Genomic DNA, 12317 nt, shown 5'->3' with positions numbered 1-12317 from the left:
TTGAGAATGCCATGTCATGTCACTATGAATCCTGTCACTAAAGGTGATGCAGACTCTAAGCGCATGAGCCAAAATTACGCAAAATTATGTCACACGAACTGGAGATGGCGGAAACGAAAGTATACACATTAGTTAGTCCTAAATTGACACATTCCATTTCACAAGTATAGTACATGAATAACTTTTGGCTTGTGTTCATGATGGCACTGTCTATAGCTGGGTAGATTTATTCCACTTACCAAGCTCAATAGGTGTTGCAGGTTCCCTTTCATTTCTGCACCATTGTTTATCTAGCAGTGACGAAGTCAGTCAATATCAAGTTTTGAATAAGACATGATCACCAGTGTCTTAAAACATAGCTGCACTTTAATAACAATCAACTTGCCCATCCACAGCCTACAGGCACATACGTAAGAACTGAATCACAGGGTTGACCTGTCATGCCATGCACTCCTTCCTTTCAATTAAAGAACAAGATTAATAAAAACAACTCTTGTGTGCTATGGGTTGTATCATGACTAACAGTTGACGACAGTCAGTTAAAAAAAAGCGTCTCAGAGGCCGACATGCTGGTAATTGACACCCATTCCGTGCACTGGTTGCCAAGCGACATATGAATGGCATGTGTGCAGGACCACGGCATATACTGAAACAGTGCTTGCCCTCAATTTCACAGTTTGCACAAGCTGCATCCTTGATGATGTGGGATTAATTGCCCACCAACAATCTTTTAACAAACACAGTTGTGACCCTGCAACATTTCGTAACTGCTTCTTTACTTCAATGCTTCAGAGTGCATTCCATTGCAATGCTTAGCAGTGAAAACATTGCAGACAACACTCAAGAAGCACTAGCAGAGAGAGTAGGCACTATTTCAGAACACAGCACAAGGACAGCCATGCACATCAGCCTGCCAACTAATAAAATACAACCTGGGCATCTAAAGGTCAAGAAATAGCAGTTAAATGTATTGCTCAGCTCATAGAGTACTCTGGGATTTTATATATATTTATATATAATATATACTTTGGTGGTACACAACCTGCTATAACACATGGTAGTGACAAGAAGCCTAGCAACTATGGTCATCTGACTGGTGCTATTTTTTTCTTTTTCTTCATTTAGACACCTGTGAAGCGTGGCTACATGGCGGCACAGTGGGATGGACCCGCCACTAATGTACGCACTTAAAAACCACTCGGCACAGGACAATATTTACATGCACGCTATATACAGCACACCATCGGGGGAGGGGGGGGAACAGGAGCCCACAGAGTCTTTACAGCAGCTATGGAATGTCCAGGGATATGTCTGACTAGAAAAGGCTGCGTCCTGCCCCTAGGTTTCCCCAGGGGGCTTCAATGAGTTGAAGCAGGTTTGGCAGACGCGCACTGGCTTGAGTATCCTCAGGCGGCTGATCTCCGATTCAAAGCGACTGCACCTGCATTTAACAGAAGTAGACCAATGCAAACGGTGAAGATAAAAGCACATGAGGAAAGAAAGCCAGAGCATCACTAATTGAGACATTTAGGCAATTGTGGCTTAAAGGGACCCTGAACCACCCTTCGGGCTTGGTGAAAAAACACAGTGCGTGCATAGCATACGCTGCTGTGAACATCACAGCCAAATTTTGCAGTCGTGTGCGGCATGTGGATCTTGCAAGTGGAGCGCGAAGTCACCTTTCTCTCCAACGTTCTCTTTTCAACAGAAGTCTGCGCCTCACTCTTTTCTGGATGCTTTAATTCATAATATTGCAGATTCCTATAGGTGGCTGCTATTTTCCAATAATTGACATCAATCAAGAAGGGTAGTTGGATCAGTGTGCTTCTTCTACTGTTAGTGTGAATATTTATTGACGCAGTTTAATAAACAGGCTGCAGTAAGCGAAAATATGCTTTTGAATTTCAATAATAATTATGTACTTCCGGAAGAAGCCGATACGAAGCTTTGACTGAATTAGTAATCAAAAACAACAAACAGCATTGTCAGGTTGTACACAAACTCAGTTCCAGAAAGCAGACAGGGCTAGGGTGGCTTAGTTTAGCAACTAGGTGCACAAGTTCAGAATGAGACATGCTGTGCTGTTGGCTGGCTGACCTGGAGCAAAAGAGCTGGCCACAGTTGCGGCAGTGGTGGCGCCTCTCGGCAAAGGAGAACCGCACCCCGCACGACAGGCAGCTGTCCCCACCTTCGTCTCGCACCCAGTGATCAGCCATGGCTCGGCCGGGATGCTCAGTCACGCTCCAGGTGAACACTCGCCCCCTTGCATCACCCACGTACACCGTCTTGTGATCCCTGAATACAAACATGCTAGGCTGAGGCCACGGCGAATGTGCTTGCTACTTCCAGAAAATAGGAATGTGAAATAGTTGCTCAATGGCTCCAACAAATGCCGTGGGTTCTAACCCTTTTTCTACCACTAATGAGCATCACAGGAACTTGCACCAAAATAGCCGATGACGAGTGTAGTCATCAGGCCATGTTTTGGGAAATCTCTGGGAAATTTCGTACACCTTTTGTGATTTCCTGCGGCATGGAAAGGGTTGACCAGAATGCTAAAGAAAGTATGGTGCTCAATCAGATACTGCATATCAATAGTGTCCTACATAAGCATCACAAGCCAATAATTTTACAGTGAAATGCCAATAATTTGAAATATCTTAATTTGAATTACCAGATAATTTGAACTGCTCTGTAGGTCCCGGCAAAGTCCTACGTATTCGACTAGATAGACATTCCTGTGAATTCTATCTCCAAAAAACCGTGCAATGGTTATTTAGAACAAAATTTCTCTTTTCCATGGACCATTTTTCAGACAAACCCGGGCTGAAGGCGAAGATTTGATGCTGCTAGCTACTGTAATGTCGTGCGCCGTAAAAATGACGAGAAAAGCAGAGACCGAACTGGAGCAAATAGAGCGGTGTGCACCCTCCTTTCCCATCCAGCTTAACAGGAGCAGGAAGGAGCACTCAGCGCGTGTTTGATCACATTACAACGTGCTCACCTGCCCCTTCCATGTAAAATATTATATCTTATATGGTTCTTTTTCCTGGGCTCTCAAAAAAGCCTGCAAAATATGAAAGATATGATGTCACTGTGTGCTTGTATGTCTGATTTGCAGTGCTTGCAACCGCGATTCCAAAGAACGAAGCCTGCACGTCCATTGTAAAACAAGTCTACGGATGTGTTTTGGTTGGCTTTCAGTGTCTGCCTAACACTTACCACTTTGTACTGCAGCAAATGTTCATCTTCATAAAATATGGTGCTGATGCAGCTGCCTGGATGCCAGGGTCAATCGTTTACTTTTACTATGGACATGCAGCAATTGTTCCTTGAAAGAAAAACTCATGGGAGCATTGCAAATCAGATGTGCAAGCATACAATGATGCCATATTTTTCATATTTCACGGGCTTTCTTGAAAGCGTAGAAAAAAAGACTCACGTAAAAGGTATATGTCATGGAAACAACTTTACTGGGGATACTCTGCAACTTTTTAAAACAAAGTTATGCCCTAAAACGACTATATATAAATTTGCATAATTGAACTTAGCTAATTAGGCAACTAACCACACTTAAATATACTCTAACTCGAGTTGATTACGAAACATATGCCGTTGGTCTCATTTGCCTAAGATGTATCAGCTTTTTTTTTTTATTTAAAGCTTGGTTCAAGTTATGTGAAACACCCAATGTGTTGCAACTAATGTACCTTGAAGTGAACAGGGTACGGGACCACTGTAAATTTGCACATTTCCTATGGTAAGGGAAAGAGTAAAGCAACTGAAAACTAAAATTCAGTTCTTTTTTTTTTGCAATTACAAGCTTATTTAAAAGATGACTCTCATCTTTACTCAAGATGCAGTAAAGAAATTTGAAAGGAAATTTTTCGATTTGCAAGCTTCCTCCTCACTATATAGTCCAGTGCAGGAAACATTGACACTTGAGTGTGATAGCAGTCCTCCATCAAGCAAGAAAACAGGATATAAATTTGCTGAGAAAAAGAAGAAAGGAGGGAGAGAGACAGACAAAGGGAATGTCAGTGAACTTTCTTGGCAAACACTTTCATGGCCATTCAGCCTGCCTCCAAATGATTGCTGGCCAGAGAAGCAGTCTAAATTAATCTGGTTCTTTTCTATAAGTGCCTTGCACTTCCATACTACAGAAAGGCAGGCTCTGCAACTTACAGAACATGCAAGCTACCTCACTAGTAGCTCAGTGAAGTAGTGTACTGACACTGGGTGAATACTTTCGCACAGAGAGTGTACACTTGTGCATAAGTGTGCAAAGGGACATATGGCAAGCAGGTTTTTGCTTGTTCTCAATATGTCAGTCCTAAAGAAGACTGATGAATGAGAACTTTATTTTTGTCATCAGACCTGTAGGCATTATTGCACCTGGCTCAATATGTGAGCTGTCATGGCTGCAAGAAAGGTGGTGACCCTCTCCCATGCAAGTTTGAGCAAGGCTGGAGAGGAGCGTCTCGCACGTGATTAACCTCTCAAACCCTCTCACTCACTGCCACTTATATACACAGTCACTAGCCTACTTTCCATGAGAAAGTGTAATGCCATCCTCATTTTATGAAACACAAAAAGGAGCAAGACTGCTGATACTTCTGGTGGCTTCATTCAACCCATGGAACCAGTGGACCACTGCTAATATGCAAGAGTGCCAAGAGCTTGTTCCAATGGAATGCAGTAATGGCGATACCAAACCCTAACTCCAAAGCTGAATTTTTTCACAAGGTGAATCAATTCTGGCATAATAATTTAGCGCCACAGTGACTTACTTAGACACAGCCAAAGCAGTGACGGCTGCGGGCTCATTGTTGTCCTTTCTGTCAAATGCAGTGTGCATGGTCAGTTTACTTCGAAACACAAGTTGGCATGACCACTTGAAACCTAAAAAAAAAAGAAGAAGAAAACCAGAGTCAAATATGGGACATGTTGAAAGAATACTTTTCACGAACAGGTCACAGTCATTCCAAGCACATCTGCAGCAAGGAGGACAATGCAAATTAATATTGTTATACTAGCGAGTTCCAAAATATAGCAAGACATTTCTACATAACACCACCATGAAACAATATATGCCAAAATTTTTATAACTTATCTGCAAGCAGATTAGCAACCCTATAACTGTAATGCAAAAAAAAAAGAAAAAAGAAAAAGGGACTGCATCCTTCCAAGTGGCTTGGTCCAGTCAACTGTGTTTGGCATACAGTCACACCTTCGCTGCAAGCTAGCAGAATGCAAGAAGCACTACCTCTTAAATGTTTTTTTTCTTTTTTTTCTTTGTCAAACTGTATCACTAACTACCTTAACCAGCCTGATGCTACTCACCTTCTCTCAGTATGTTCCTTCTCCGCCTAAGCTTGCGGACGTCAATGCTCTTGTTTGCATCAAGTGTATCCGTCTCATTAATCATCACAAAGGTATCAGTCAGTGAGTTCTCCGACTTGCTGATGCGAAGTGCAGCCCCTTTGGAATCTTCAGCTGTGCATCCACCGGTGCTCCTTGTATCCTCAGGAATGGTCAAAGTTGACTTGGTTACCTATAGAATTCATAATGGGAGACTCGATGTCAAGGTATGCATTGTTAAGATGTGAACAGCTTCATTAACCAGTCATGTTACTTTCACTGCTTCCCAAGCAACTTAGGAGCACAGACTGAAATAATAAAAAAATCCAGCCCAGCAAACCTCCAATGCCAGACACTGTATGCATAACTAAAGCAGAACAATATCAGGTATTACCCATAACTGCCTTTGACTCCCCCCCCCCCCCTACTCTTCCAAAGTATCACTACCTTTGTTTAAATCATAAAAAAAACATAAATAAAAGAGCATCCCATGCAAACACAATAAGTGCACCCTAGTTATGGGTTGTCAACTTCTACCATTAATATCAACAGCCAAAAATTAAACACTGGCTACATATTCGTACCATGCTGATAATGGTGTCTAAAAAAAAAAAAAAGACGAGACCGAATACTGCTTCTACAGTGCTGCTGTGAAAATGCTTCTTCCCTTCGACAGGTTGCTGATCCAACAAGTGCAATGGCATCACCTGAGTCTCAGCTTCAGCAGCTGCCTTAGACTGCTGCTGGGTGCTGATAAGGCCCACCACAGTCTTGGAATGCTGCAGTAAGGAAGGCCGGCGGTCCTGGGAGGAGCGCCTCCAGCCACTCTCACCACTGCTACCAGAGAGTGGGGAGGTAGCCCCTCGGCCATAGCTCTTGACAGAGTCTGGAAAAGTGAAGCACAAGCTTCTTTTCACACATCAATGAGACAGAAGAAAAACAACCAGCATAAACACCTTTTCAATGCTTATTTAAGCAATGACCAACAAACATGTTACTAATCAAGTGCTGTTACACATCCTACTAACTCTCGGTTGCAGTCAAAGAAAAGTGTTTCTTGACTATATGAGGTTTTATAAATCACAACAAAAAGATGGATGGATGGATGGATGAAAAACTTTATTATGGTCCTTTAGGGCGCGCCCTAGCGCGCAGCGGGCCGCTCCCACGTCGGGACAGAGAGGCCGAGCCTCTCCGCTGCGTCGCGGGCCCGTTGGACAGCCCATAACTGTTCTTCGAGGTTGGGGCTGTGTAGGACAGCATCCCAGCGTGAAGAAGTGTTACTTTCATCACTGCGTAACGCGGGGCATCGCCAGAGCATGTGAGGTAAGTTCGCCAAGTCATTGCATAGTGCGCATGCATTTGTCGTCTGAATTTCGGGGTACATCTTGTGAAGTAGTAGGGGGTTTGGGTATGCCCCCGTCTGTAGAAGCCTTAGTGTCAAAGCCTGAGGTCTATTGAGTTTGCAATGTGGGAGGGGGTAGATCCTCCGAGCCAAGTAAAAGTGCTTGATAATTTCGGTGTACGAGGAAGGAGAGTCCCGATTGTCAGTACCCCCGGCGTCACGCTGCCCGGTAGCTATGCGGTTGATGATCCCTCGCGCAGCTCCGTGTGCCGACTCGTTGAGGTTGGGCGGGGCACCCTCGATCTGTCCCATGTGAGCTGGAAACCAGATCAGTGTGTGTGGCTTGATTTCTTTGCTTCGTAATATCCCTAAGGCCAGCTCGGAGATGGTTCCTTTGGCAAATGCCCTAACAGCTGATATGGAGTCACTGTAGATTGATGTCCTCTTGTTGTCCAATAAGGCCATCGCTATTGCAGCCTGCTCTGCGATTTCAGAGGACGTCGTCCGAATCGAGATTGCGTTCGTTATTTGGCTTTCATGATTTACGCTAACTACAGCGAAGGCCTGTCCGTCGGCGTAGCGCGCTGCGTCTACGAAACTGTTCTGCGAAGCCCGTTCACGAGCCTTTTCCAGGAGAGCCTTCGCGCGCGCCCGACGTCTTCCCACGTTGTGTTCTGGATGGACGTTTCGTGGGATAGGCGCGACAGTGATGCGGTCCCGCTGCTCTCGAGGGATGCTGCAGAACTTTGTTTTGATTACTCTGGAAGGAACGCCCAGCTCCTGTAAGATGTGCCTTCCAGCTTGTGTGGTAGATAGCCTGATGAACTGGGCCCTCTCCTGTGCTTCCGCTATTTCCTCTAGCGTGTTATGCATGCCAAGTTGAAGTAAGCGTTCCGTGGGAGTGTATATGGGGAGGCCGAGAGCTCTCTTGATTGCCTTCCTGATTAATGCATTGAGCTTATCCCTTTCCGATCTTTGCCAGTTGTGCATGGCCGCGACGTAAGTGAAATGACACATTACGAACGCATGTACCAATCTCACGAGGTTATCTTCTCCGAGGCCTTGCTGCCGATTAGCCACTCTTCTGATTAGTCTGATGGCATTGTCCGTCTTCTTAGTGAGCCGCAGCACTGTCTGGTTGTTTGAACCACTCGACTCTACCATCATGCCGAGAATCCGGATAGCATCCACCCTCGGAATATAGCCTCCGTCTTTTGTGCGCAGTTTTATGTCGCATTCGGCGAGTGGCTTCCATCCCTTTGGTTTCGGGCCTCTGCGCTTGGGTCGATAAAGTAGCAGTTCCGACTTGTGCGGTGAGCACCGAAGGCCCGTGGACTCAAGGTATCTCTCGGTAGCATCAACCGCCTCTTGCAGGGCCGTCTCTACCTGTCCGTCACTACCTCCCGTACACCAGATGGTAACGTCGTCTGCGTATATGGTATGACTGATACCGTCAATAGCAGAGAGTGTCCGGGATAGACCGATCATGACTAGGTTAAAGAGGGTTGGGGATATGACTGACCCTTGTGGTGTCCCTTTAGACCCCAGCTTAATCATGTCTGAAGTCAGGTCCCCGATCTTAAGGGTGGCTTCTCTGTCTGACAGGAAAGATCTCGTGTAGGAATGGAAGTGCTTCCCCAGGTTTAGGCTCGAGATTGTGTTTAAAACGCACGAGTGAAGAATGTTATCAAATGCCTTTTCCAGATCTAGACCTAGTATGGCTCTCGTGTCCCGCGTATTACAGTCAATAATGTGATGCTTGATGAGCTTCATCGCGTCCTGCGTCGAAAGTCCGACCCTGAAGCCGATCATGTTGTGTGGATAAATGTCGTGGTCCTCCAGGTAGCGTGAAAGCCTGTTTAGGATTGCGTGCTCAGCAACTTTCCCCACGCACGATGTGAGCGAAATTGGGCGGAGGTTATCGAGGCTAGGCGGCTTGCCTGGCTTGGGGATGAGAATGGTGTTGGCAGATTTCCACATTTCCGGGACTTTACCACTGCTCCACGCTTGGTTAATGATGTCCGTTAGGTATTCGATGGACTTCTCGTCCAGATTCCGTAGAGCTTTGTTTGTGATCTTGTCCGGACCCGGAGCCGATCTGCCGTTGAGGGCGTGGAGCGCCTGCCTGATCTCCTCAATCCCGAATTCTGCGTCGAGCTCAGGGTTCTCGGAGCCTCCGTAGTCAGGGGAAGGTGGTGTAGGGCACGATGCGACTGATAGGTACTTCTGTACGAGTTTCGATAAAATTTCCTTGCTCGAATATTCTCGCTTGGCTGTGTGTAGGGTGCGCGCCAGTGTGTTGCGTTGGTTGGTTCTAGTGTTCGTCTCGTCGAGGAGATGCTTTAGGAGGTTCCAGGTGCCACCGTTGCGCATCTGCCCGTCGATCGAGTTGCACACCTCATCCCATTGCTGTTTACAGAGCGCCCTGCAGTGTTCCTCTATAGTTCTGTTGATTTCCGATATCCTTTTTCTGAGCCTGCGGTTGAGCCGTTGTCCTTTCCACCTGGCGAGGAGGGATTGCTTGGCCTCCAATAGGTGAGCGAGACGGCTGTCCATCTTTTCCACCGGGAGGTCGGTACAAACCTCTTTGGTGGTAGCTTTGATGTCGTGTCTAACCTGTGCAACCCATTGTTCGAGGCTAGGCTTGTCCTCACTCTCCATTCGCTCTTCCCTTATTTTGCGAAATTTGTCCCAGTCTGTGTACTGGAACATGCGCTGTCTCTTCTGGTCGACTTGGAGGTGCGTGGCCAAGATATAATGGTCGCTACCAAAGTCTACCCCGAGGTTTGTCCACTTGACCGCTGCAATGCTCCTGACAAAGGTGAGATCCGGTGTCGTGTCACGGCTCGACGATGTTCCGCATCTGGTGGGGAACGCTGGGTCCGTGACTAGCATCAAGTTTAGGTTTAGAGCCTCACGCCAGAGGTCCTCCCCCTTTTTAGTGTTATATGGGTAGCCCCAGGTGTGGTACGGCGCGTTGAAGTCACCAGCTATGATCAAAGGGGAGTCGCGCGCTAGTTGCGTGGCCTTGGTGATTAGGGCTTTGAAGCGCTGTCGTTGAGCTTTGGGACTACTGTAGACATTCAGGATGAATATACTTTGGCGGTTCGTTGGGCTAGGGATGATCTCTATCATCATGTATTCAACTTTAGTTGCAGTCATCTTAAGGTCGTGAGTGATGTGGGTCAGCTTGTTGCTAACCAGTACGGCGATCCCCCGTCCTTCTTACAACAAAAAAGATGTCAGCAAAAAATAATATGTGGATCCCACACACTGTGGGAATCGATGTAAGCGAAACTTTCTATGCTGTTTGCTTTGATTGACCATAGTTAGCAGTGATGTGGACGGCAAATGTATAATTTCTTCAGTGTTTAGTCCGATACGAGATAGTTAGCAGTGATGTGGACGGCAAATGTATAATTTCTTCAGTGTTTAGTCCAATACGAGAGTGGTGAGTTGATATTAAACATTACCTTGCATGCAGCACTGCTGTTTGTCTGCATAGTAACACAGAACACACAGGGAGACGCGCTTGGTTGACGCGTTGTTGTGCAACATTGTTCATAATCTCTGAGAGGGTTAAGCATTATCATTGCCTCACATGGCACATCACATCGTGGCAGAAACATTAAGCTTTGATTGAATTATGTGGCTGTACGTGCCAAAACCACAATTGGATAATGAGACATGCCATAGTGGCAGATTCCGGATTAATTTTGACACCCCGGTGTTCTTTAATGTGCATCTAAATATATGTGCACTAGCATTTTTGTATATTGCTCCCGTCGAAATACGGCTGCCATGGTCAGGATCAAACCCGCAACCTCGAGCAATGCCATAGCTGTCAAGCTGCTACGGCGAGCATAGAAGTGTTGTAATGACGTGCGACTGCTTCTGTAGTGTCGCCTCAACCCCTATGGTGTTTTAATGTGACTTTGTGGCTGCACACCCTGCATCAGTTGTCCGCTTGACAAATTTGCATGGTGTTTATTTTTCAGAAATAGCAGAAGCATACCATACCGTACCTTCAGTTTGCTTGCAACCACTGTTTCCTTGCCTTCTCAATTCATCTTTTGCCCCTTTCCCCCTCTCCCTCTGTATGGGAACTGCGAGAGGGACCAGGCTGCTATTCCCTCATTTCACAACTGTGTCAGTTCTACCCATTCTCTGCCTACTTTCCCCCTCCTCTCTGCAGTTATATCTATGTCCCATCTGGACTTGCACGTTAGTAGAAAGGTAAGTGCTGCAGTTGCTGGAATGCTTTTGAGGAGGGTCACAGATAATTGCAGCTGTAAAGAGGCTAATGTGGTGACACCCAGGGAGCTCCAGAGGGTATTGTGCAAATGTGATGCGGTGGAAAGGTCCAAACGAGTTTCTTGCGTTGACTTTCCTATTGGCCACGCTCCTGTCATGTGTATACGAGGGTCGTCTAACTCAATCCGAGACTTTCTTTTTTTTTTCAAGTTTAAATGGTCGCCTAGGATGGAGGTTTTGTATCCAGTAGAAACTGGCACCTGTGTTCTGTTACCGGTAGACGGCGCTCATTTCCTGTGCTTCTGAATAGACGGCCGCAAGGGGGCGCCGAGCAGCGCAGTACTGCTTGCATCGCGCTCTGCGTTTCGATGTGTTTTTTGGTAGACTAGTGCATCCACCCACGGTACCAAGATACCAGTCGACTCGTGAGGATACAAGGAACACGGGTGTGCTACCCACTTGGCCCTCGGTGACGCTCGTGAAGTCCAGCGATCCTACAAAGCCGGACTACGGGGCAGCGTTGGTAACCCGACGCCAGCTCAGCGCAGCAGCCGGTGCTGCTCCGACGCGTGAGGAACGCGAACGGCAGCAACCGTTCTGCCTGGGCATGGCTACGGGAACGCTTAGCGAACTTCAGACGACGACGAGAATGCAAGGTGAGACAACACCAGCAGAAAACATGGATGCAACAAATGTAGACAGAACAGAAGACGGCATAACAGGCTCCGCTCGCCACAACGCCGGGGAACGCCAGCGGACGGACGACGACTGGCAGACAGTCCTGACACTACGGCAAAAGAAGCAGCAGGCTCGAGAGCGCAAGCGACAAACGGACTCAACGGGCAGCACTAACCCGGCGAAACTAAGGAAACGACGAAGAGGCATACCCAAACTTCCTCCTCTTCCTAAGGATGACTTCAAGATAGTTATCCGACCACACCAGGGACTGCCTTTGAAGACTATCAGCACGCCGGCCCTCGCCGAAGCGATCGTCATGGCCTGCGACTACCAAATACGAGGTGAGCAATTTTTGCTCCGTATAAAGCCCGGCTCCAATATCGCCATACTTTCGACATCGAGTCAGGAGGTCGCGGAGCAGGCACGCCGAGTCCACTCCCTCACTATCAACGGACGTTCGCATGACGTTAACGTATACGCTGCCACCGGAGAGGAAGCTATCCGAGGAGTTATACACGGACTTCCACCCCGAACGCCACCGGAGACCATCATAGCAAACATACGTATACGGACTCAAGGCGTCGAACTTATCCAAGCAAGAATGATCGGAGAAACAAAGAGTGCCGCCCTTACTTTCTGTGGCCCGTCACTACCTCGGGTGGTGTACTACAATGGAGGC

General features: G+C 46.9%; 1 protein-coding gene across 1 annotated transcript in view; it reads right to left on the bottom strand.

Moving 5' to 3' along the window:
• Positions 1 to 344: 344 nt before the first annotated feature.
• The window catches only part of bchs (WD repeat and FYVE domain containing 3 bchs), a 244799-nt gene continuing 232826 nt past the window's right edge, over positions 345 to 12317 (bottom strand). The window contains exons 65-69 of the mRNA XM_070538948.1: positions 6069 to 6247; positions 5344 to 5554; positions 4791 to 4902; positions 2098 to 2295; positions 345 to 1441 (exon numbers count right to left, since the gene is read on the bottom strand). Of these exons, the coding sequence (XP_070395049.1) occupies positions 1339 to 1441; positions 2098 to 2295; positions 4791 to 4902; positions 5344 to 5554; positions 6069 to 6247 (803 nt within the window). The 3' untranslated portion in view covers positions 345 to 1338. The remainder of the gene's footprint in view (positions 1442 to 2097; positions 2296 to 4790; positions 4903 to 5343; positions 5555 to 6068; positions 6248 to 12317) is intronic.

This window comes from Dermacentor albipictus, chromosome 1 (genome assembly GCF_038994185.2).
Source record: "Dermacentor albipictus isolate Rhodes 1998 colony chromosome 1, USDA_Dalb.pri_finalv2, whole genome shotgun sequence".
NCBI classification, from domain to species: Eukaryota; Metazoa; Arthropoda; class Arachnida; order Ixodida; family Ixodidae; genus Dermacentor; species Dermacentor albipictus.
The sequence above is the reverse complement of the archived record's forward strand: the minus strand, read 5'-3'. Positions and strand labels throughout refer to the sequence as shown.